Genomic DNA, 27,732 nt, shown 5'->3' on the forward strand with positions numbered 1-27,732 from the left:
ACTTCATCAGATGTATACCGTGGAAACTGCAGCAGACTTTATATACACACAGAGAATATCATAGAATCATAGAATATCAGGATTGGAAGGGACCTCAGGAGGTCATCTAGTCCAACCCCCTGCTCAAAGCAGGACCAATCCCCAATTTTTGACCCAAATGGCCCCCTCAAGGATTGAACCCACAACCCTGGGTTTAGCAGGCCAATGCTCAAACCACTGAGCTATCCTCCTCCCACCCCACTGTCCTGCTGGTAATAGCTTATCTAAAGTGATCAACAGGTGGGCCATTTCCAGTACAAAACCTGGCTTTGTGCTGGAAATGGCCCACCTGTTGATCACTTTAGATAAGCTATTACCAGCAGGACAGTGGGGTGGGAGGAGGTATTGTTTCATATTCTCTGTGTGTATATAAAGTCTGCTGCAGTTTCCACGGTATACATCTGATGAAGTGAGCTGTAGCTCACGAAAGCTCATGCTCAAATAAATTGGTTAGTCTCTAAGGTGCCACAAGTACTCCTTTTCTTTTTGTAAAATTATGTATTTATCTGTTACAAATACTCCCAGAGACTGTGATGGGGGATGCATTTTTAAAATAAAAATGAATGTTAAAATATGCATTTCATTTTAAAATAGATTTTTAAAAAGCCCTCTGAGTGTGAATAACAGTGGAACAAACTATCATAATAAAGGATACTGAAACTCCGGTCTGTGATTGCTAGGTGCCAGAGATTAATCCTGAGATCATCAGCTGACATGTATGTCTCACAGTCGCTGTTGACAGAAATTGAGTTGACATGATAGGTGTGACCATTAGCAAAGATTCTTCTGGGGGTGACTTCTACCATCAAATCCATAGGTTTCAATACAGGCACCTACAAAAATATTAAATATTAATTTTTAAAGTAATTTCTGTGTATATGTTGAGAACTCAGCATAGTGCAGGGAATGAAATATAACCCCATTTTTAATAATTTACTGTATTTCTTTCACTGCTTTATGCCTCATCAAAAACTGTCAAGTGACAAAAAGGCTATAATTTTTCTGATCCATAATAAATTAAGTCTTTGAAAACAAATGCTAGATATGCATAGACCTGCTTACATATATTATTATCGTTCTTTATTTGTATTATCATAGCACCCAGCAGCCTAATCATGGACCAGAAACCCACTGTGCTAGGCCCTGTACAAACACAGAACAAAGATGGTCCCTGCCTCAAAGAGTTTACAATTTGACTAGCTAGAATAAATTGATGGTAATTTTTTTTTACACGCTTTTCATGGAGGTTACTACACTATAAAATATTTACTGCTGAGAGAAATCAGGGATTCAAGACAATATTTTAGGACCTAAAGCTCCAATCTAGCAAATAGGACTACTCACATGAGTAAAGTTATGTATGTGCTTAAATCTTTTGCAGAAGAAGGGCCCAAGAGCATATACTTTATCAGTGAGAGAATCAACTGGACATTGGACAAAGAATTCTCACAGAGCCCAGTAGCTCACCTGTAGTGATGTTACGGTAGACAGATCTTTAAGTTTCCCTTCTTCATCTTTTAAGTTGTATCCCTCTGGTCTCTTATCTCGTTCAGTAACTTTCCATAATTTGATAGTTTTATCTTTTAAAAAAAGAAACCAGAGTTGCTATTAGCCAGGAGACTTTGAACTCTGTTACTCACCTTTAAGATAAGAAATATTACCAAAACAGAGCACTTACCTAAACTCAGTTTCACAACTCAGACCCACTTTTCTAACTGCAAAACTGCTAACTCATGAAGGTTTACTGAATTTACAAGTGACTCATCCTGTTTTTGCCTGCTAACAAAGTGAGCAGAAACTGCTCTCATAGCTCTGCTCCACACTTAATATGGGGAGTGGACCTAAACTGCTCACTGTGGAATGCACACACTTGAGAACCTATGTCCCTCCCCCATGAAAGGTACACAGCCGTGCAGCTTGGTCCAGTTTGCTGGGATATTCAGAAGCAATGCCATAGGAGTATTCGGTGGATGGGTTGTCTAGCTGATGAACGGCCTGCTGCAAGAATAGGCAGAAACTTATTATTATTAACCTTAATAACCTCACAGGCTCATGCAGAGAAAAGACCAGGGAAGGACAGAGGCTATATTTAGGAGCTCCCCCTCTCCAAGAGGGGGGCACGGACAGAAGAACAGCAGCAGGGAGATACAGAGAGAAAATTCTAAAGGAGAGGTATCACACTGGGATGGGTATGAGGCAGAGGAGTGGGGAGGAAAAAGGACACTAATGTTCTGGGAGTTGATAACCATTTCAAACCCTTCCTCTGAATGCACTGGCTGGGTGTGCATGACTTATGCTGTTCTCTAGTGGCTGGCTCCTACATAGGCTATGAGACCTACCACTTATGTCAGCTGAGGAACAATCCCTTCAGTTCAAGTGGTAGAGGCCTGTACTTTTTTTTTGAAGCTGGGGGATCATGGCTCTGATCTGAGCTTCCAGTGTGTGTGATCTAATAGTAATAGTGTCTGTTGCAGTGCCCAAATTCATTGCACCCCTACAAAGAGTACTGCTGGCGTGACAAACGTGCCAGGACGAGTATGGCAGTGTTAAAAAGAGGCAAAATCAACAACAACAAGACAGACTTTAAAGGGCATTGCCCACTCATGTAGACTGCACCATTGTTACACACCGTCCCTAAAAAGAATACAATCTGATAGGAAAAAAAGTGGTCCCATTTCATTTCTGTAGTGTGTTTAACTTTGCTTTAAAATCAATTAACCTACCTCTCCCAGAAAAGAAAACGAACTGCATTATAGCTATGATGTAGCTTACATAGAAGTTTTGATTCACCCATTAACCCTCATGCAACAAAAATCCTAACATTGAACAGTTACAGTCTATGACTTTAGTTATATCAACCTATATTTGAGCAGCTGTACCTAGTTAACATCAAATATATGTTACAATTGCAACACTTTGTGTTTCCTTTTCGCAAGTTAGTTTTCTTTGTGGCTTGTAGTCAGATTTCCTATGAAGTATGTACAGTTCAATGAAAATTCCTGTCTAACTACCATGCTATTCATAAGTTTTTAAAAATGTAATGATGCAATCAATCCAACTTTCACTTTTCACTATTAAAGCCAATACACACCATTAGAAGAAACAACATTAGATGCATCTCTTTCATGGTAGGATTTGACCTCTATTGATTAGCACATCAATTTTTGCAGGAAAACTTGCTTGTTTAATGGTTAAATAGATCATATTTGCTGATTGTCTTCTCCATGTGTATGCCCTCTGGACTCGCAACATCCTTAAATATTCAAAGAGTCAACATGCTTTGAAAAGGGACTGTCGAAATGGCATTGTGAGGTTCCATATTCATTCAGTCTCAGGAGTGTTGTGAAGTTTAAATTAATTAGTGTCTGGAAAGCAATTTGAAATCCTCAGATGAATGGCTTTGTATAGGCCAAATTCTGAGCTATTTGATGTAACTCAGTTAGAAATTGGCCCCCATAGTGCAAAGAATGATCAATGAAACACAATGATTTGTTATTATAATATCTAATTAGCTCAGTTTACAAGTCAAACTTCAATTTTGCTGACTGCAAGCACTGCTAGCCCACACTGGGACTGAAAGTCACAGTGGGGTCCTTCTGTCTCCATTAATAAAGATGCTGCAATCAGAACTTAGCTGATGATTTTGCTGTGATGTGTAAACTGGAAAGAATCCAACTCCCTCTCCCATAGCTGTGTAGCCCCTGCAGGTTTGCTGTACTGAAAATTGGTTTCTGTTAGAAGCAAATATGATGTGAAGACATGTGGGACCAAATTCAGACCTCAGATCCATGGGTGTGTCTTCCATTTAATTCAGTGGGAGCTACACATCTGTATTTGTGGGTAGAATTTGCTCTGTGGGAGAAGATCTGCTGCATAATTAGATGCTATTTTTACACACTCACTTTTCTGACCATGCTTTAGATTCTAAACATAATTTTCTAGATCTGCTTTATATTAATTTTGCTTCCAAGTACTGGATTCAGAAAAAAAATGTCTGAACAATAACCAATTGCTGTTGATCTAAGGTATTTACATGTCCCCCACTTCTGAAGTACCCAAACACCTCAGAATCATAAACGTATCTTCGCAACTCTTCTGTGAGGTAGGGAATAACATTGTCAAAGTCACACAGGAGTGGCAGAGTAGGGAACTGAAGCCAGGTCTCCTGAATTCTAGGTTGCTGACCTACCGACTAAACCATCCTCTACAAATACCATGGGCTCAGTCCTCAGTGACGCCAGTGCCAAGCAAAGAGAAGCTGCCCTAAAGGGGCAGCGAAGGATTCCCCCAATACAGAGGTATCTTTGAGTGTCCAAACCACGCATATTCAGGACTATGCCACCTGTATTCCCCCCACTCTCCTCTTCACAAGAGGCATGTCAGGGTTGTGCCTGAGCTGGGAAGGGGCAGAGCAGAGCACATAATATTTTGCCGAATCTTTGGCTGGCTGAGTGTCTGGCTGCAACCAGGGTAACTTAGGGCAGCCTTGAGACAGCTCATTTCAAAACCCACCAGCAAGCCCACGATCGGGGAAGCAAGAAGGTGACTTAGAGTTTATACTAAGTTTAAACTCGGTAGAGCCGAGGACTGAGCCCCATGTATTTCCCGAGGTTTCTAAAAAAATACTTCAGAATGGAAGTAACAGGGTTTGCTTTCCAAAACAGAGAATCAACTTCTGCCTATATTAAAATAGGATTCTTTTGTTAAACTTGTTTGAATAAGGAACGATATTTGAGAATAGGGAGATGTACAGAAATGAACTTTCAAATGACATGTTTCTTTTGTGAATGATAAATTTAGCCCTTACTGTAGCTAGTTTTTAAAGATCTGTTTCATGTCAGCTGCCAAAATGAAAAGAGATAGTAAAACCATTCCACATGCATAAAGATGTGACACATTTAGGGTGACCAGATGTCCTGATATAATCAAGACCATCCCGATATTAGGGACTTTGTCTTATATACACAATTATATCTCCCTGCAAAAAAAAAAAGAAAAAAGAAAAAAAAAGTCCCAATTTTTCACGCTTGCTATGGGGGGGGATAGCTCAGTGGTTTGAGCATTAGCCTGCTAAACCCAGGGTTGTGAGTTCAATCCTTGAGGGGGCCATTTAGGGATCTGGGGCAAAAATTGGGGATTGGTCCTGCTTTGAGCAGGGGGTTGGACTAGATGACCTCCTGAGGTCCCTTCCAACCCTGATATTCTATGATTCTATGGTATATTCTGCTTTTGGATGCATCAGTGCAGCTCCCATTGGCCCTTAATAATTAATATAATACCAAGAATTGTGTATTATGTCAGGGTACACAAAAAAGGTTTATGTATTAAAAACCCAGTCCCAAGGCAAGAAGACTCAGAACCACTGATCAATTATTAGACATTAATGTTCTAATTTGTGAATATTGTTCTATTGTTGTAAACCTTGACTAGAATTAATGACCTTGCCTTAAAGAGCAGTTCTGTTCTGAAAAGCAATTGTCTAAGATGGCATTATGGTATTCCATGTTTATTATCTGTCAGTGATTTCTAAATTTGCTCAGTTTTACAAGTAAAACATTTTTTACATCAGAGTGCTGTCAACTCAACCTAGCATCTGAGAATCAAGCTGGCTTTTACCCATGTCATGCATCATCAATGGTAATGAAGGTCCTGGAAGTCAAATTATCTCCTCAGTGACACTTGTGCAACTGTATGCTTTCAGATTATTCCCACAATGACACCTTTAAAAACCCTTAGTTAGTTCTTATATGCCACTTTTCATCTGAAGAGTTCTAAATATTTTGCAAAGAAGGATCAGTATCACTAGGTTTCTATTGTGCAAACCCAAGTGTAACTGTTTGGAACTTAGTAAACAATTCTGTTGATAATGCATTAGAAGGAAATGTAATCCATCTTTCTCTCAGCTGAATTGGTTCTGAAGGGCTAACAGGAGTAAAAAGCATTAACACCCCCCCCTTTTTTTTAACTTAAGTCAGCAGATATAGTTCTGCATACACATACATAGCATAGTTATTGAGTACGAAGGTCCCATTTTTGCACAGTTGCTTTTCCAAACTGAACTGCATATTACTAGCAAAAGTAGATGGCTCCTTAAGTGGAGCTGAACAAATGATTTTTCTGTTTGGTCACTGAAAAATTTCACGGTTCTCCATCCCTAAATGCCTCATGAACACTCAGATAGGAATCCTCATCTGTGAACGTGAATAAAACTTACAAATAGTAAATATCAAAATCCATGTAACAATTTTTCTTAGTAGACTCTGAAACTGGAAACTATTGAAATGCAAATTTAATTTTAAATGAGATTGGGAAATAGTGGGCAAGAGAGATTAGCAGGGTTGGAATGGGCCAGAGCAGAATGTTGATACTTCCTGTACTGGTTTTTCTATCTTACCATTGGTTGACAGAAGGGAGTGAGCTGCATTCTGCTGTGGTAGCCACTTGATTTTGTTAATTTTTTCCTCTATCTCCAAACTCTTCAAATAATCAAATTCAGGCTCATGGCTCTGGAACGTGCTGTAAACATTGTACTCCCCCTGATTGTAAGGCTCATTTTTACTCTGTGAAGAACATGGAGAAAAAAAAAGTGTCTGATGATGTCAGTATTTTATCTCCAGCTTCTGAGCTGACTGAGGTAAAAGCCAGTAGCCATCATAAATATAACAATCCTAGAAAATATTTTATTTTAAGTTTAAAACATGCTGTTGACAGATTGCTTTACTGTGACAAATACAATAGTTTTTCATGGGCATTAAAATGAGGTTCAATACCCAGACAAAAGCCTTTGTTAAGATCATTAGGAATGCAAAAGAGAAATTACTTCAGTAAAAATCTTAGTAAAATGTTGTGGTTATTAAAAAATTGCATGTGACAATCTGGGAATTCAGAATTTAATTTTCACAAGCAGCCTTAGCTCTGATCATTCCCTGCATTCCTGGAAATGTTTAGCCACACCCCGTAATTTATCTGCGTTCCATTTCTATGTGCCCCAGGATAATATCCATACTTCCCCATACTAATGTACAAACTACATTCTTCCAGTGAGGAGCTACAGACCCTCCTCCAATCCATCCTCCTTTTATCAGCCTACTGTACACTCCTTACTTCTCATCGTTCCTGTACAAACCAAAGAAAGAGCTGTCCTCTCCCCTCGCAGGTCCCCATTACAGGACAGTCACAACACCTTCACAGTCCTTCCGCAACATAGAAGGTCTGATTCTCATGAACACTCTCTGGCAGTGTAAGGGGACTGTAAAGTGGGTGTAAAATAGGTGAGAATCACGCCAAGATTCACCAGCCAACTTTCACTATCTACCTGATAAGCCACCAAGCAAAGCCACCAAATACAAATCTGTCCAATCCATCCTGTCTCTACAGAGTACACAGACTGCAATTCTCCCCCTCAGTGTGCATCTGAGACTGAAGTACTCATATATAACCAAGTCTTCTGGCTAACCCCCTCCACTGGCCAAATACTGGTTGAGATGACAGTGCACATCATTCTCCAGAATAAAACTGGGCAGGGTCTGACACTACTTATTCAATAGTTATGATACAAGGGAAGGTGAACAGAATTTGAAAAGGAAGAGCAAAAGATATCATAGGAGGGATGTTATAGACTGTGTGGTGTGGTTGCTACTAAATGCAGAGCTAAGCTTGTTCATGGAACCTTAACTGAATTTCAGACTAAACAAGAGACAAAAAACAAAAACAGCTTTTCCTTAACTTAGAATTTCTGTGCTTCAATTGTTGGCCTTGGATAGCAACTAGGAATAGCAGGGAAATTCAGAATTAAGACTCTTATCTTCCTTTATTCACCTAATTGAACCTAAATATTACAGGCTGAAAGAATAACATACTTTTGAATGAGACTCTTTTCTGAGGCCCCTTTGTCACACAATCCCTATGGCAAAACACCTTGGGTGATGACATTCTGGTCCCACTTTGCCCTTGACTTCAACAGGGCAAGGATTTCACCCTGTTTTCTCAGCCAAGATCTGTGATCTCCACAATAGAGCAATTAACAGAATGCTCCATGGGTGACACTTACCTCCCACCCTTCTCAAAATAAGTAACATTCCATTTTTGTTATTCTTGATAGCATTCAAAAAATCTATTAGATCTCAGCAGTGTAAAAAAAAAGCTTAGCAAGCAATTACGATGGGAAGCAGTAACAAACATACCTCAGGTTCCCTTTGGAATATAACAACCCGACCTCCCTTGTCCCCAGTAGCCAGTAGTTCTCCAGTGTGATTGAACTCAACTGTAGAAATAATATCAGCTGTAAGGAAAAAGTGAGAAAAGGCAAACCATTAGAAATGTCAAAGGCTCCATAAAAATACAGGAAATTAGGGACTCAAAAGATATATAGAGGAATGCAATAGCAAGCTACCCATTTAAAAGTCAGCCTGCCATTAAAATCTGACAACTGAAACAACTGTAGACTTCTAGAGGCGAGATCATGATTTAAGGCACTGCCTGCATTTTGAGAGTAGAGGGGTTATGCACCAGGAAGAGCACAATGTCGCTAGCAATGCAGAGGTAGCACATAGAGTCTCTTGCTACAGACTCAGCTCTGTGTCACAAATTATATTCCTCACCCTCTATGAGGCTTTTAGCACTCCTGGAAGCACTGGAATCCACCTGTCCTCATGTGCAAGGAGTGCAAGTGCCTAGTCCCTCCACAGAGGCAAAAATTCAGCACCGAGTCTCCTTATGTCCTTTGCACGCTGTGCATTACAAGACATGGTCTGTTCCAGGGCAGAGTTTTTGGAAGATCATTTCAACACCATAAAAACATATCATGAGAAATGTTTAAAACAGCCGTTTTGGTTTGTTTTTTTAACTATAGAACCCCAGAACAATTTTCTGAGGTGACGTGAATGTCATCAAAACTGCAGCCCAGCCAATTTTACAAAACACTGTAGAGCTGAAATAAAAGGGGAGAAAAAGAGCTAGAAGGCAGGAAGAACAAATTATTTCACTTGCATGAAAATAAATGTTAGAATCATAATCTGCAGTTAATCCTCACTATTAGCATAATTTAAATTAAAATGCCTAGTGTGATGGTAAATTAGGGATCCATCCTATATACCAAGTTATAGTCAAACATATAGGATATTACCCACATACACGTTTCGGTTTACTATAATTATCAACCCTCAGTGATATGGGACAGATTTTTAAGAAGTGCTTAGCACTCAACAGCTCCCATTTAGGCACCTAAAGGAATAGCCAGATTTTCAAATCAGCTCAGCATCCATCAGTTCACATTGAGAACAGTGGGAGTTAGTGACAGCTGAGCCCTATTGAAAATCTGACCCCCAAAACAGCCCCCCAACCTGAAGCAAATACTCACCAGCAACCACACACCACACAACAAAAACACTAACCCAGGAACCTATCCTTGCAACATAGCTTGTTGCCAACTGTGTCCACATATCTATTCAGGGGACACCACCATAGGGCCTAATCACATCAGCCACAATATCAGAGGCTCGTTCACCTGCACATCTACCAATATAATATATGCCATCATGTGCCAGCAATGCCCCTCTGCCATGTACATTGGCCAAACCGGACAGTCTTTACGTAAAAGAATAAATGGACACAAATCAGACGTCAAGAATTATAACATTCAAAAACCAGTCGGAGAACACTTCAATCTCTCTGGTCACTTGATTACAGACCTAAAAGTCGCAATATAACAACAAAATACTTCAAAAACAGTATTCAGCAGTCTCTCTCCAATGAGAGACTGCTGAATTGGAATTAATTTGCAAACTGTACTCCATTAACTTAGGCTTGAATAAAGACTGGGAGTGGATCATAGAATCATAGAATCATAGCATATCACAGTTGGAAGGGACCTCAGGAGGTCATCTAGTCCAACCCCCTGCTCCAAGCAGGACCGATCCACGACTAAATCATCCCACCCAGGGCTTTGTCAAGCCTGACCTTAAAACCTTCTATGGAAGGAGATTCCACCACCTCCCTAGGTAACGCATTCCAGTGTTTCACCACCCTCCTAGTGAAAAAGTTTTTCCTAATATCCAACCTAAATCTCTCCCACTGCAACTTGAGACCATTACTCCTCGTTCTGTCATCTGCTATCACTGAGAATAGTCTAGATCCATCCTCTTTGGAACCCCCTTTCAGGTAGTTGAAAGCAGCTATCAAATCCCCCCTCATTCTTCTCTTCTGAAGACTAAACATCCCCAGTTCCCTCAGCCGCTCCTCATAAGTCATGTGTTCCAGTCCCCTAATCATTTTTGTTGCCCTCCACTGGACTCTTTCCAATTTTTCCACATCCTTCTTGTAGTGTGGGGTCCAAAACTGGACACAGTACTCCAGATGAGGCCTCACCAATGTCGAATAGAGGGGAATGATCACGTCCCTCGATCTGCTGGCAATGCCCCTACTTATACATCCCAAAATGCCATTGGCCTTCTTGGCAACAAGGGCACACTGTTGACTCATATCCAACTTCTCGTCCACTGTAACCCTGAGGTCCTTTTCTACAGAGCTCCTGCCGAGCCATTCGGTCCCTAGTCTGTAGCGGTGCATTGGATTCTTCCGTCCGAAGTGCAGGACTCTGCACTTGTCCTTGTTGAACCTCATCAGATTTCTTTTGGCCCAATCCTCCAATTTGTCTAGGGCCCTCTGTATCCTATCCCTACCCTCCAGCATATCTACCACTCCTCCCAGTTTAGTGTCATCTGCAAACTTGCTGAGGGTGCAATCCACACCATCCTCCAGATCATTTATGAAGATATTGAACAAAACCGGCCCGAGGACCGACCCGGGGCACTTCACTTGATACCGGCTGCCAACTGGGGAGCAATTAATCTTTACCTGTTGAGCCCGACAATCTAGCCAGCTTTCTATCCACCTTATAGTCCATTCATCCAGCCCATACTTCTTTAACTTGCTGGCAAAAGTACTGTGGGAGACCGTGTCAAAAGCTTTGCTAAAGTCAAGGAACAACACGTCCACTGCTTTCCCCTCATCCACAGAGCCAGTTATCTCATCATAGAAACCTCCCCCGATCACCATGAGTTTTCAAAGATAATGGCCAATGGCTCTACAATCACATCCGCCAACTCTTTTAGCACTCTCGGATGCAACACATCCGGCCCCATGGATGTGTCATTACACAAAGTAAAACTACTTCCCTATGTTTATTTTTCCCACCTACTGTTCCTCACAAGTTCTTGTCAACTGCTGGAAATGACCCATCTTGATTATCATTACAAAAAGTTTTTTTTCTCTCCCGCTGGTAATAGCTCACCTTAACTGATCGCTCTCGTTATAGTGTGTATAGTAACTCCGATTGTTTCATCTTCTCTGTGTATATAAAATTGTTCTACTGTATTTTCCACTGCATGCATCCGTTGAAGTGGGCTGTAGCCCACAAAAGCTTTTGCTCAAATAAATTTGTTAGTCTCCAAGGTGCCACAAGTACTCCTGTTCTTTTTGCGGATACAGACTAACACGTTTGCTACTCTGTAACTAGGATATGTAACCAGCTCTTTTGAAAATCTGACCTTAAAGATATTCACTAAAATTCAAAAGTATCTAAATGAGAAGTAGAAGTTACATTTATTTGATGCACTTTATGAATTAAAAACATCTGTTCCCATTATTCTTTTACTAATCCAGCCCCGAATTTCAGAAAGCCTCTACTGCCAGTAGCTTTCCCTGTGAGCTACCAAAAGCTAGGGGAAGGTCAGGGGAGGTATACCATTACTAATGTAAAAAGAAAACCTTGTCCTATTACTGAGAAACAGAAAGTTTATTTAAAAATAAACACTAAATATAGGATTTTTGAAAACAGGATATATGATAGGCTCTAATATGATCTTTCCACTTGAGTGGATGTATGTATGTGTCAGTATTTCATAGACTTCAGGATGGGACCACAAGTGTATCACTTATCTTCAGTTGTATAAAATGTGTGGCTACTCACTAATCCTGGGAGGAGTCGAAAGGGCAGGGAATTAATTGTATTCCATTAATATGGGAATCTGTGTAGGAAAAATATCCTTAGGCCAAGAAGTAGAGAACTCTAAGTGTGTCTAATGTGCTTCCTAAAACTAAGGGCAAAATGCTGCCAATGCTGGAACATTTTCAATGTAAGAATCTGTCTGGGAAATGAAAGGGCTCAGCAGAATCCACTGCTTCTGCTGGATGCATTATGTCCTCTGCACAGTGCTGAAAGTGCGCCAGGCTGCAATAGGTTGTAGACCCAGGAAATAAAATCTGTACAACTCAAGTTGCACATGAGTCAACAATGTGCCCTTATGAGTCCACAGTGTGCCCTTGTTGCCAAGAAGGCTAACGGGATATTGGGCTGCATTAGTAGGAGCACTGTCAGCAGATCAAGGGAAGTGATTATTCCCTTCTATTCGGCACTGGTGAGGCCACATCTGGATATTGTGTCCAATTTTGGGCCCCCCACTACAGAAAGGATGTGGACAAATTGGAGAGAGTCCAGCGGAGGACAACAAAAATGATTAGGGGGCTGGAGCACATGGCTTATGAGGAGAGGCTGAGGGAACTGGGCTTATTTAGTCTACAGAAGAGTGAGGGGGGATTTGACAGCAGCCTTCAACTACCTGAAGGGGGGGATTCCAAAGAGGATGGAGCTAGGCTGTTCTCAGTTGTGGCAGATGACAGAAGTAGCAGCAATGGACTCAAGTTGAAGTGGCAGAGGTCTAGGTTGGATATTAGGAAAAACTATTTCACTAGGAGGGTGGTGAAGCACTGGAATGGGTTACCTAGGAGGTAGTGGAATCTCCATCCTAGAGGTTTTTAAGGCCCAGCTTGACAAAGCCCTGGCTGGGATGATTTAGTTGGTGTTGGTCCTGCTCTGAACAGGGGATTGGACTAGGTGACCTCCTGAGGTCTCTTCCAACCCTAATCTTCTATGATTCAAGCCAGGTCACTGAGAGTGCATTCGCTTACCTCCTGGGCCATAGCAGCCATCAAGTCTGCTCCAGGAAGCACGCAGAGCTCTCCCCCTCCACACCTCAGGAGCCAAATCTGTTCTTATGAGAGAGGATGGAGAGCAACAAGAGCCCAGCAGATCAGAGCGGCTCCACTTCCTCCTCCCCACCCTCTTCTGTGAGCAACATGTCAACTCCTTTGCTTCTCTCCCCCTCCAGCAACTCCTTGGGAAGAGGGGAGGAGGAAAGAAGAATCCCTGGAGTTACTCCGCCCAGTCTGTAAGGTGGGAGGGGACCCTGTTACAGCCTCCCCCACAGGCCTGGGAGAGGATGGGCAGAAGGAACAGAGGTGAGGCAGAGGGGGCAGGGTCACAATTAATTTATGGGGCGGGTTGGGAGGACAGAACAGAGAAGGGGGCAGAATTGATAAGGGCTGGGGATAGGCAAATGTGATGTCACTTTCATTTCTGCAGACAATGATAAACCCTCCCCACAACCAGTGGCGGATTAATGATTTTGCCGCTCCAAGGCCCTGAAATAATTGCTGCCCCTGCCCCCAGCTCCCCGCCCCAGCTCACCTCCGCTCTGCCTCCGCCTCCTCCCATGAGCGCGCTGCCGGGTCCTGCTTCTCCCCGCTCCCTGCCAGTGCTTGTGCGCGAAATAGGTTCACAAAGGAAGGGGGAAGAGGGGGGAATGTGGCGCACTCAGGAGAGGAGGCGGGGCCGAGGCGGGGATTTGGGGAAGGGGTCCAATAGAGGCAGGAAGGGGGCGGGGAAGGGGTGCAGCTGGGGCAGGGCCGGGGGTGGAGGGTGCGAACTGGCGCCGGGGGAAGCAGCCTCTGGCTGCTATTATAAGTTTTGCAAAAAGAAAAGGAGGACTTGTGGCACCTTAGAGACTAACCAATTTATTTGAGCATGAGCTTTCGTAAGCTACAGCTCACTTCATCGGATGCATTCAGTGCCACTGAATGCATCCGATGAAGTGAGCACTGAATGCATCCGATGAAGTGAGCTGTAGCTCACGAAAGCTTATGCTCAAATAAATTGGTTAGTCTCTAAGGTGCCACAAGTACTCCTTTTCTTTTTGCGAATACAGACTAACACGGCTGCTACTCTGAAACCTATTGTAAGTTTGCCATCCCTGCAAATTTGCCACCCTAGGCCTAGGCCTTGTCGGCCTAGGTGTTAATACGCCGCTGCCCACAACCACACACACACTTTTGTCTGACCACTTTCCGCACTGCATGAGCATATACTGGGATACACAGCATTTCCTCTGCATCCAGGATGACAAACTCTGGTTTTTGCCCCAGCTAATAAAAACGTTGATGCAAATTATAAAAGATGATGTGGGAATGTAAATGTTGTGTTTACCTGATCCTTGAATTTTGCATGCTGATCTGAACTTTAATATAACAGAGCAATGGACCTACCGTATTTGGGCCCAATCCAAAGCCCACAAAAGCCAATGGCATTTGACTTTTATGTGGACTTCAATAGGCTTCGGATCAGGCCCTTTGTTAGTAATTGTCCTAAAAGCATGAGTCTCACTGCAGCATAGGGAGGGAGGTTTCACTGCCCAAGCAGTGGGGTGGGAGGTTTGGGGGCAATTTTTTATTCCTGGTGGAGGATTTACTTTTTACTTGGTTGTCAGTTTTTGTGTGTGGAAGTTTTCTGACCAGCTCTTTTGGTGTCTAATATCCTCTTTTGTAAAGAAATATTTATGAATTCTTTTTTCCTGATCCTGTGAAATTCCTACTGACTTTAACAGCAGCAGCCTTTTCCTGGTAAGGTGCTATATGCACAGGCTCATCCACGTGGGTCCCTGTCCTAGCTCCAAATACACGGGCAGAACTGTCGTTGAAATTAAGAGTGGAGCAGTTTCAAGATGGGGACCCCTGGCTTAAGTGCGCTGAGTAAAACATGACAATCAAACCACACTTTGGGGGAGAGAGAGAAAGAGATGGACAAAAAATAAAAACAAGGTGCTTTTTTAGGATGGGCCAATTACTGATGCCCTGAGTAACAACCGAGTAACAGTAACTCATTCTGGGCACTGGTCCTGAGAAAGGACTGAATTAAAACAGATTAATGGCAGGAAGATTCAACCACACAGTTAAGTGTACTTGCTAATGGCTCATTTACAGAGTGTTTCCTTGAATCGTTTGCATGATGCAGAGAGTCTCACAATAGCACACTATAATATGCACAGGGCCTAAGCCAATGCCCGCTGAAATCAATGGGAAGTCTTTCTGCTAAAGTCAATAAAAATTGGGTCAGGAGACAATGACATGTTGTTATGATTATAATATTGTGCATAGGTTAGGTGTCAATTTCTGGAGCAAAGCTTTAAAACTGTAGCAGTTTAAAAAAGATTAGCAACAAGTGTCCATGAAGTACCATCGCTAATGATGGCATTTGGAGGTAAAACTCAGGCCTGATCTACACTTAAAACTTTGGCTGACATAGTGAGGAGTGTGAAAATCCACCTCCTCGAGTGCCATAGCTATGCCGACCTAACCCCCACTGTAGATGCAGCTAGGTCAATGGAAAATGCTTCCTTTGACCTAGCAACTTTGCTTGGGGTAGCGGAGTTCTTACAGTGACAGAGAAAAGCCCTCTGATCGCTATAGTTGGTGTCTACGCTGTGGGGTTACTTACCTCAGCGTAGCTACGGTGCCATAACTATGCCGCTGTAGAGCCCGTAGCAAAGACGGGGCCTCTGAATCTCGCAGGTGCTTTGCTTAATGCCTTTCCCCCTAGTAATACTAATTCTGAACTAGAAATTCTAAATATATTTAAGACAATTAAGGTGTTCTGGTAAAGAGCAGAGCAAATACATCTTCACTGTATTCTTTGGAGCATGTTAGTAAAAAATTTGCCTTGCATTAGAAAATTACCTTTATTGATCCAGTAAATAAGAGATGAAGACAATCGCCACACACACAAAAAAACCCCTATGCAATATATCTGTCCAGCAGGTAAACATTAGTCATGCTGCTTTCATGAAGATTAGCCAGCTTGGCTCTTTCCAAGGGGGGGAGTAGGATCAACTAGAAAAGCCTTTTATACACTTCCAGATAATTCCTCTTGGAACATTTCCCCTGCACATCCATCTGTGCTTTGGGAACTCCAGACACTGCAGTAACATCCTATGTGGACTCCTACACTGGAGAACTATTATTGCAGTGCACAGTGTGGTTAACTGCCACATTCCCCCTTCAGAATATGTAAATATTCCATGTTGGAAGAGTTGATTCACTCACATGTACATGGGGTACCACCTTTGAAATGCAAAAAACCCCAGCATCCAGCCCACCCACCAGGCAAACCTGACACATCCTCAACCTTGAACCACAAAGCAACTCCAAAGCACCCCCCCACAATAGCCACTTATAGTATCTAGAGAGATAACACATACAGATAAGATTGAGAACATTACAAATCTCCTCACTCTCACATGACTCAAAGCCTCTCACACACACATGCGGTGCGCTTGCATGTTGGTGGGCAGACAGCTGCTGTATTTTCAACAGTTTTGATCTATTTTTACTTAAACTGTGGAAGTAGAAACACTGCAGCATCGTTAGCTAGACACAGAAACGTTTAACACTAGATATGCCAGTGTATTGTGATACTAATGCAAACTTTTAGATCCATATAAAAAAAATCCGGCAGATTAAATTATTTTTCTGGAAACTGGCAAATCCATAAAAAACCCAGCCAGGCTGGTCAAATCCCAGCCAGGAAGTAACCCTACATGTACAGTGGGCTTCATAAAATAGATGGTTCAGCGCCACCCTGCATCCTTCTTCAAATACATATCTTTCATATCACACCTGGCAGTGCCAAGCTTTCCCCTAACATACCAGGATCAGACACAGAGAGAATTCACGAAGTAGTGAACAGTGACTGTGGCCTCAATAGCCAATGGGCAAATGCTTCTGACCAGACTGTAAACCCCAGCTCAGCTTTGTAAAATATATATGAAATGGCACATGAAGAAATATTTTGAAGTGGCAGAGCTGAATATCTTCACTTGATTAAAAAACAACAACAGTATTTTGGCTCAAAATACTGTTGTTTTTAAATTAAATCTGCACAGAATAATCGAAACTAGAGATGAAGAGCCATATTTGGTCATCTACTCCACGCCTTGCCAAATTTGGCAGGATTCAATACTGGATATTATCTAGTGCTTTCTTCTGTCTAATATTAAATGATCAAGTGAATGGGGACTCCTTGGGAGACTATGCTGCAGCCTAATCCCTGTCAGAAGTTTTTCCTGATCCAGCCTAAAGTATTCCTTTCTTAAATTCATCCCAATACTGCTAGTTACATATGCCCTTTTGCACCTCTCTAACTAATCCCTCTCCAACTTTGGTGTTTACATCTTTCAAAACTTGTAGTCCATTCTGCCATTACCCCACAGCTGCTGCTTAGCTATACATATTCAGTTCTTTCAATGGTTTCAGAGTAGCAGCCGTGTTAGTCTGTATTCGCAAAAAGAAAAGGAGTACTTGTGGCACCTTAGAGACTAACAAATTTGCCACAAGTACTCCAGTTCTTTCTGTGTTTTTTTTAAATCAATGCCAGACAGATCTCTCATTGCATTGCTCTTCTCTGTGCTCCCTCAGGTTTGTTAGAACCTTTCCAATATTCATGTAAGCAGAAATAATTGCAGTGTTCCAGGAGCAGTCTCACGAGATCTGTCGTGGGAGTGACTATAACCTCAGTGTTCTGTGATGGCATCTCTGCACATGCAGATCAAAATCACATTGGCCTTTTATCCACATTCATAATTTACTGTCCAGTGTCTCTCTCTAGGGCTGGTTTGGTTTCACACCTTTTCAGGTTTCTTGATTTAAGTAATACAGAAAAGACACGGATCAAAATACGTAGTTTATACACAATATTAATCTACACATCATGTACCTCCATAACATTTTGATTATTATACCTTAGATGAATATTATTGTCCCCATGTCATCCATTCTGTGGTCCAAATCCTAATGGCCTTACTCATTTTTATTCAGCTCTTACCTTTGTCAGACAAACTCCCCATAACTGACTAAAAACCTCAGGATATTTTCCATCTCTATGGTAACACTGAAACATTTTCAAATTTTGACTGTTCCTTAGAACACAAGGCAAGTAAGGGACATTTTAGAATCACTTCACCCACTCTGAAAATGCAACCTCTTGGATGAAACATGGCAGCTTTTTTAAGAGCAAACCCCAATATCATGCAACAGTTTAGGGAAGAGAATGGAAAAAAATATTATATACAGTTGAAATTGCAGGGGAAATCTGGATGGTCAATTACTGGATTTGGAGTGGGCCAGAATACTAGAATTAACATCACTATTATTACAAAAAATGCTGTGGGATCTGTATTTATCAGAACAAGTCAGGATACCTCTGACTCATGCCTCATCCAAAAGACAGCACTTTCAGCATTACACTGTCCCTAACAATATACTAAGGTATTGATTCAGTGCTGACTCAGAGGGCAAGAGTGTCATCTACTGAATCACCAACTTCATTTTCTGTAGCAGCAAGGAGCTCCTAGGATGTCTTTGATCCAAGTATTGACCTGTTGTAAACTTGGCTTGTGAGACCTAATAAGATCATGACACAATCTGGGAGACAGGCCAGTCCTTGCCTACAGACAGCCCCCCAACCTGAAGCAAATACTCACCAGCAACCACATACCACACAACAGAACCACTAACCCAGGAACCTATCCTTGCAACAAAGCCCGTTGCCAACTTTGCCCACATATCTATTCAGGGGACACCATCACAGGGCCTAATAACATCAGCCACACTTTCAGAGGCTCGTTCACCTGCACATCCACCAATGTGATATATGCCATCATGTGCCAGCAATGCCCCTCTGCCATGTACATTGGTCAAACTGGACAGTCTCTACGTAAAAGAATAAATGGACACAAATCAGATGTCAAGAATTATAACATTCATAAACCAGTCAGAGAACACTTCAATCTCTCTGGTCACGCGATTACAGACATGAAAGTTGTGATATTACGACAAAAAAACTTCAAAACCAGACTCCAGCAAGAGACTGTTGAATTGGAATTCATTTGCAAATTGGATACAATTAACTTAGGCTTGAATAGAGACTGGGAGTGGCTAAGTCATTATGCAAGGTAACCTATTTCCCCTTGTTTTTTCCTACCCCCTGCCCCCCCCCCCCCGACGTTCTTGTTAAACCCTGGATTTGTGCTGGAAATGGCCCACCTTGATTATCATACACATTGTAAGAAGAGTGATCACTTTAGATAAGCTATTACCAACAGGAGAGTGGGTTTGTGGGGCAGGGGGGAGAAAACCTGGATTTGTGCTGGAAATGGCCCAACTAGATTATCATAAAAAGAAAAAGAGTACTTGTGGCACCTTAGAGACTAACCAATTTATTTGAGCATAAGCTTTCGTGAGCTACAGCTCACTTCATCGGATGCATCCGATGAAGTGAGCTGTAGCTCACGAAAGCTTATGCTCAAATAAATTGGTTAGTCTCTAAAGTGCCACAAGTACTCCTTTTCTTTTTGCGAATACAGACTAACACGGCTGTTACTCTGAAACTTTGATTATCATACACATTGTAAGGAGAGTGATCACTTTAGATAAGCTATTACCAGCAGGAGAGTGGGGTGGGGGGAGAGAAAACCTTTTGTAGTGGTAAACACCCATTTTTTCATGGTTTGTGTGTATAAAAAGATCTTCTGTACTTTCCACAGTATGCATCCGATGAAGTGAGCTGTAGCTCACGAAAGCTTATGCTCAAATAAATTGGTTATTTTTTGCAAAAAGAAAATGTTGCTATTTTTTTCTGTTTTTCACTAAAAGTTCAAAAGTTTCTGAGAAACTCTAGAAAAGATTATTTTAAAAACCAAATGTTTGAAGCTGAAGTGAATCTTCATTTTTTTAAATAACTGAAGGGTCATTCTTTAACAATGGCAGAATTTCCCCCCTTGAAACTGTTGTGGCTGTGTACTCTCATCGACAGGGAGTACATGGGACCCAGGAGATCTGGACTGTGTTCACACCTCACCACTGAGGAAGTCGCTTCACCTCTCCATGCCTCTGTTTTCCCTCCAAACGTCCGTCAGTCTTGTGCTTTAGGAGTGTAAGCTCTTTGGGGCCGAGACTGTCTTTCATTGTGTTTGTACAGTGCATAACACAACAGGGCCCAATCTCAGTTGGGGCCTCTGGTTGCTACTGCCATACAAATACCAGTAGCATTCTATGACGCTAAGTGTTTCAGGGATTGGTGAAACAGGCTCATCAACCAACAAGAGGATGGAATCCACATTAGATAAGAGTCAGTGCATCCACTCCCTTTGATGGGGTTGTGTTCCTAACTAATATTGTGACTGGCTCTATTGCTAGCATGAGCAAACATATTCATGGCAAAATCTAAACAGTCTAATTCAGTCCATCCAGCACTTTTTTTCTCATCCAAGGACAAGGTGGTTTCTGAGTCTAAATGGTTCTTTGTTACCTAAATGTAACAAACTCCTGAGGTGAAATCTGGTCTACTTGGCCTTAAATGCTGAACAGCACTCTGGAAAAGTAAGCTCTGTCCATCAGCACTGCTCAGGGTTTCTTCCCCTGACAATCCTACCTGGGGAAATAAGGTGGGTGAGGTAATATCTTTTATTGGATCAACACAGCTGCAGCTACACTGCATACATCCCGATTGGGGCTTTGGTTGCGCTATGCACTTTGCAGCTGCTCAGCAGGAGCAATGCCAGCTCCCACTTGATTAGCAGGGAGCTGGGAGAAGAGCTGCTGAGCTTGCCCAGAGCAAGGAACACTATAAGGTTTCAACCCATGACACAGCTTGGACTAGTGTATGATGCTGGGTGCTGCTCATTCTAGTCAACCCTGCTCCTGGCTGCACAAACATGTCATTAAGTGTCCAAGGCCAGCACAGGAAAACACTTTAGCGTGTGCTTAATCCCAGGTCTATACCAGACAACACTTAAACAAATGCTCATGTGCTCACCCAAATAGGGATCCTATCCTAAACAGGGGGTTAAAGGCTGTCATTAATGGCCACAATTATTAGTTTTTTTAAAATAAATTGTCCCTACCTGATTTACTGTGCAAAACCCATAATGTAACTATAAGTATCTCTTTGCGTTGTGATTTTTTAAAGAATATTTACAACATTTAATAAATTTAAAATCTACAAACTAACCATAATGTAGGGACTATTTGACAGATAGAATTAAGCAACTAGAACAAGTCTTGGAGCAAAGTCAATGGGGGAAAGATGGTCTTTCAGCTAACGCACAGGCCTACAAATCAGGAGATCTGGATTCTATTCTGAGCGCTGGGAAAGGCTTCCAATGTGAAAACAAGTTGATAACGGTCTACATTTTTTAAAGTTGCACTGATTTTCATGTCCAGTTTAAAACACCAATGGCCTGATTTCAGAGGTGCTGAGCAACTAACCAGTGTCTGTAATACTGGGAGTTGTGGGGATCCCAAACCTCTAAAAATGAAACTGTAGGGGCTTGATCCTGTGCCCATTGAAGTTAATGGAAAAGCTTCAACTAACTTTAACAGTGCAGGTTCAGGCCACTATTGTTTCAAGTTGAATACCCAAAAGTTCAGACCCCAAAATTAGTGGCCACGTCTTAAAATTTTTGCCATAAGTGCCTCACTTTCCTTGCCTATAAAATAGTTTCCTTAGCTCAGTAGGGTTTTTTAAGGCTTAATTTGTTAATTTTTAAAGCACCTTGAGATCCTTGCATGGATGACTCTTAATTATTGGTCCTACTGAACCCAGTATCTCTTTATTACTTGATACTATGAAGCTCTGATCTTTGTGTATAAAAAACTATCTGAATTGGTAAAGAATATGCTACATTCCCTTTTCCTTTACCTTTTTCATTAACTACTTCAGCAGTTCTCAAACTGTGGGTCAGGACCCTAAAGTGGGCTGTGACCCCATTTTGATGGGGGTCACCAGGGCTGGTGTTATACTTGCTGGGGCCTACAGCTGGAGCCCCCCACCCAAGACTGAAGCCAAAACCCATGGGCATCAGCCCTGGGTGTCAGGGATCAGGTTATAGGTCCCCTACCTGGGGCTGAAGCCCTTTGGTTTTGTCCCCCACCCCCTGCCCAGCATGGGTTCAGGCTTCGGTCTCCTCTCCTGGGGTTGTACAGTAATTTTTGTTGTCAGAAGGGAGTTGCGGTGGAATTAAGTTTGAGAACCCCCGAACTACTTCATTATCATTGATGGAAATGGATTAGCTGATTTGCTAGAAAGCCCTTCATCTCAGGTGATTTTAAACTGTTCAATAATATTACTTGATGGTTATTCTAGATATTTAATCTTTAAGACCAGAAATACAATCTCCAAGTTTCATAAATATTTTAGTCTGAAACTATCAACAGAAATATCGGTACTGAACACACACAAATAGTTCTGTATAATAAATATTGTACAACATATGCTATGCAAATTATTCCTTGCTGATGTATGAAATATACAGCTGGACATTTATTTCTCAGTGTTTGTTGGCAAAAGACCATCTTTAATTGTGAAAGATCAGGATTCAACAACAGGCTTAAAACACCCTGCTCAAATGCTATGGAAATTTCAAAACCCGTGTCAGTCCTTTCCTATTACCAAGTAACCATAAGGTGCAAGAAGGCAAAACTTGCCATGGGCATCACATCATGTATTTATGGCTTCCTGCACAGGGTATAAACTGATGCTCATTGGATAAACCCTGCCTGTGCTGTGAGCTTTCAACCCCTCCCTATTAATTTCACACTGAGGAGCCACAGAGCCTGGCAGCCAGTAGCAGACTGATTAAAAGTGATGCTGCCATGTGTTAAAAAATGTTAGGGAACAATGCCTGAATGGGATCATGGAGAGCCCTTGCAGGTACCCTCTCATTTCAGAGCAAACAAACGCCAAAACCTGAAAGGACTTAATCTATTAAAATCCGTCTTTCAGAATAGACTAGTCTTATCGTTTTCTTCTTAGCTTCACAGAATAAATACAGTGACAGTCTGCGTTCAGCAAGCATCAATTTTGTGAAAAGGGCTATTGCAATTCAAACATAAAAAGAAAAAGATTATTAGGACCTTAAAGGGAACTTTTTCATTTTAAATATATACAAGGAGCACTGAAAAGTCATCTAAAATTTAAAATCCTATACCAAACAAAAATGTTCAGAATGGATATTTCCTATGTATGAAACATAAACATTAACAGGATTTGACTGTCAGCTAGTTCTGAACTTTAAAAAAAAATGTTTTTAAACTGAGCAATTACGAGCCAGGGGCGCAGGAGAAATAATCATGTAAACATTTCAGACAGACACATTGTTTTTACAAGTAACACAAAACAATCATATTTAGCACTAACCAGTTTTCATGTTCACGGTTTTTTGGGTTTTTTTATACACACAATACTGTATTAATCTTTCCAACACCCTGTGTTACTATTTCCATATTACACAAGGGGGAAATGAACAGACAGGTCAAGTGATTTGTGCAAGGCTACACACTGAGTCTCGATTATAAAAACACTGAAAGACAAACAGTACAGACCATGGCTCAGCAAACCAGCTCTATTCAGCAAAGCATTTAAGCATGTGCTTTACATTAAGCATATGTTTAAGCCTCATTAATTTCAGTTCAAGCTCATGTTCGAATGTTTTGCTGATTTGGGACCCCCAATGAACAGGGCACATTAATAACATGACAGACCCAATGCAGAAAAAGGGCAAACACAGCCCATGCAAATGGGTTGTACTTATTCGGGATGGATCTACACGATAGGATCATAAGCCCCAAAATAGAAGGGCCAGGACAACTGAGCAGCTCCAGCTCAATATGGAGTGGTGATGGGGGAAGCATCAGACACAGTCTGCTATATTGAATGTGAGCCATGTGGATCATTGCTGTGCATGGACCAACTGGACACAGCCCTGGTTTGCCAAATTTCCAACTCTGTGCTCTGCTGTGGGGACTCTGGCTGGAGTTTTCTTCCTCGGTGTGCAGAAGGTGGGGAGTACAATTGTGTGGGTTTGCTGCAGCCTGTGCTACAAGCACAGCAGAAACAATGCATTGCTTTGGCCTTCAGTCCTGATGATGCCATGTAAACCGGAGGGGATATTGTACGTGAGACTGAATACTGGAGACTTTGTTCAGAACACTTACTTTATGCACAAATACAGTGACCAGATAGCAACTGTGAAAAAACGGGACATGGGGTGGAGGGTAATAGGTGCCTATATAAGAAAAAGTCCCCCCAAAAGGGACTGTCCCTATAAAAATGGGACATCTGGTCAAATATCAACAGTTTAGCACATTTTTCATTTCTAGCACAGAGGGTGTGCAATTTTTCCTCATTTCACAAACAAAACTTACTCCACCCCATCATGCCGCTCACATTTTGAGGAGGCTCCCAAACACTCCTAGGCCTGATTCCAAACTCTCAACAGTTTTAAAACAGTGGATTTGCTCATGATTTACACTGGTACAAGTGAGATAAGAATCAGACCCTGTATTTAGAAGAAGTGAAGTGGCCAAAACCAGCTGTATTTTATATCTATTGTCTAAAAACAAAATCCAAGCTGAGTTAACTGATCCAAAACCCATTGAAACTAATGGAAAGATGGTCCCTTACTTCAATGAGCACTGGATCTGGCCCAACATGATTAGCAGGAACATGAACAGAATCTGAAGTATTCTTTTACCGTCCTTTCATCTCTACACATCCAAGCACATGAAGATAAGTGCCATGGAAGATAAATAGTTTGGGAAAGGCAGTCAAAACATACATGTCATTACTAATTTTCTGGTCCAAGTAAAAAGCACATTTTTGTTCTTTATGAAACAGAGGGTGGAATACTGGCTATTGCAAACAGCAAGAAGTACTCGATGGGTTTTTTTTTAAATCAAATATTCAACTTAGAGAGCCATCTGCATATAACCTTCAGATGCCATTTTATTATTGGTTTTTTAAAAATTTAATTTAAAGTAAATTATCATATAAAATGGTGTATATTCTCCCCCCGCCATCTCCCACATATATATCCCAGGCTTCCAGATGGATAAATTGGCAAGTAATCGATTTTTCTATTTTAAATAACAATTAGAACAATTCATCCTACCCTATTTTCTCCTCTGTGATTTCCAGCAGCGGGTCAGCAGCTAAGGTCATAACATGGGGCTTGTTGCCTGTCACAGGAGCTTGATGCCAAGCTGTGTTAGACACTCATCTAGTGTTAGCATCTGTTTGTTTGGCAAGCTCCAAAGGCAGTTGAGCTGACAGCTCTGAATTTGCCTCTGGGTCTGTCACAAGATTATATGGCTGTTGGACTTTGGGCAGTGCCTGATACTACTTTGATGAGTATCCTACATATCACAAGACATTACATCCTTCCTTAACAGCTTTTGAAATTAATAGTTGTGATCTTTCAGAATAATCCAGGTGGTGTGGGTAGCTGTTTTGAGAAAATTAAAAACAAAAGCATTATTTGTATATATAAATAAAGATAACTAATTAACTCCCATTGCTTAAATCAAACTGCCTTCATGTTGATCCAGTTTACGTAACGTGACCTGAGGACGTCATAACAGGGCATGAATATCAGTAGAATACTAAGAGGCAAGGAAGTCTGTTTCAGTAAATAGGCTGATATGAGAATGAACAGTGCTTGTGTTTTTCAAAGTGTCATTACCAAACACAGATAGACTATTTATAGAATTGATGCATTGGCCTGATACATCATTGCCCTGTAGTTATTTACACTAATGTAAACAAAGTGCCAGTGAGTGCATATAGCACAAAAGTAATAATTTGGTGGTGACTTACATCCACTTTACACTAGTGTATTAGCTCAATCCTAAAAGGTGCTTAGAGCATTGTGAGCTAATCCAACAAACTGCTTAAGCTTTTGCTTAACTTCAAGCATGTAAGTCACCCAATTGACCTTGAAGGGACCACTCATGCTTAATGTTAAACATCTGCTTAAGTGCTTTGCTTCATCAAGGGTAGACAGCTCAGCACCTTGGTGGACTGAGCCCTGTACCAGGTACAATGATGAACCTGGCTCATTGTATCGGAATACATTATGTTCCTTTAATTAGTGATAAATAACAATTCAAAGAACATGCTAATTCAAATACAATGCATCAGTCCTAGCCTGTGTTTTGTAATGAAACGTCAAAAACTATATATAGCCTCAGAAATACACATCACATTTTGTATTAGTCTCAATGGACAGCAATCATCTAGTGTTACTAAATCAGAACACAATGCAAATGCAAACAGTACAATGCAGGACACAGTCTAAAACAGCAGCAGCACTGTTGGCTGGTGGGGCAGGTTGTGATTTCACCTGGCCTCTTGTACTAGAATCTAGCAGCATACATGTATGCTACTGCCCTGTTAACACAGCCTTGCAGAAGACTGTTTCCAGCCAAACAATAGCAGCATCAAAGGTGGGAACTCATCTGTTCCCTTCCACATTCAGTTAGGAGATATGAATTTCAGAGCCTCATACCATTTAAATACTGACAATATTTGAAAAGAAATTAAATGCAAAAACCTCCATTACTACAACATTAAGGATGGAAAGTTAAAAGCAAGTCAGAAAATGCAAATTGTCCAGATCTGTTTCCTATAGAAAAACCTGCCTGAGAATCACCTCAGAATTTTCTCAGAGACATCCCTTCAGGTAGGAGGGGCTTCTAGGGTCACGGTGATGGCCTCCCAAACCTGCAGGTCCTGCACCATCCCCAGGTCCACAAATACTGGAGCTATGTGCTTGGAGAGCTGCTTTTGAGGGCTGCAATTAGTTGCAGGCACACATAATTGCAAGCCACACCAATAACATTTAGACATGTAACCCCTGATCTGTATGCGCAATCAGGTAGTTAGACATACACGTGCTCTTTTATGCATCCTCAATTATTTGACCTGCAATCAATACTGGGTTTTAAAAAACCTGTCCCATAACGACTACTGCATTCCCCACAGTACAGAGTAGCGTTGTTGCAACATGGTAGCTTGAGTGGTCTAAAACAGTGGTTTTCAAAGCCAGTCCGCCGCTTGTTCAGGGAAAGCCCCTAGCGGGCCAGGCTGGTTTGTTTACCTGCCACATCCGCAGGTTCGGCCGATCGCAGCTCCCACTGGTCGCGGTTCGCCGCTCCAGGCCAATTGGGGCTGCAGAAAGCGGTGCGGGCCGAGGGACGTGCTGGTCGCCCTTCCCACAGCCCCCATTGGCCTGGAGTGGTGAACTGCGGCCCATGGGAGCCGCAATTGGCCGAACCTGCAGATGCGGCAGGTAAACAAACCGGTCCAGCCCGCCAGGGGCTTTCCCTGAACAAGCAGCGGACCGGCTTTGAGAACCACTGGTCTAAAATACTACTGTGCTAGAGACTAGTTTGAGCACTAACTCTATTATACAACCTAAATTTCTGATATCTAGTTTGGTATGTACCTGAATTTTGGATTGTATCCCAAACCCAGCGTGTAATGGAAAGAGGCTGGCAGCTGATGCAGGTGAGAAGAACGAGGGTTTCTCCTTTGCTGGAGGTTGCACCTTCAAGGATCATCTTGCCCTCTTCCCATCCCATCAGTAATAGGTCACTGATTCTTAAATGCAACTCCCCACTAAAACCAGTGAGGGGAGGGACTCACTATTTACATTACAGTGGATCTAGAATTCTAAAGCCCCCCCCCCC

General features: G+C 41.8%; 1 protein-coding gene across 7 annotated transcripts in view; it reads right to left on the reverse strand.

Annotated features, from left to right (window-relative positions):
• Positions 1-27,732, reverse strand: part of PPP2R2C (protein phosphatase 2 regulatory subunit Bgamma) — a 303,929-nt gene that overhangs the window by 89,782 nt on the left and 186,415 nt on the right. For all 7 annotated transcript variants that reach the window (XM_048848924.2, XM_048848930.2, XM_048848927.2 and 4 more), the window contains 4 exons: positions 8,223-8,320; positions 6,434-6,599; positions 1,507-1,619; positions 695-872 (listed from right to left, as the gene is read on the reverse strand). In XM_048848924.2, coding sequence (XP_048704881.1) covers positions 695-872; positions 1,507-1,619; positions 6,434-6,599; positions 8,223-8,320 — 555 coding nt within the window. The remainder of the gene's footprint in view (positions 1-694; positions 873-1,506; positions 1,620-6,433; positions 6,600-8,222; positions 8,321-27,732) is intronic.

This window comes from Caretta caretta, chromosome 4, assembly GCF_965140235.1.
Source record: "Caretta caretta isolate rCarCar2 chromosome 4, rCarCar1.hap1, whole genome shotgun sequence".
Classification (NCBI taxonomy): Eukaryota; Metazoa; Chordata; order Testudines; family Cheloniidae; genus Caretta; species Caretta caretta.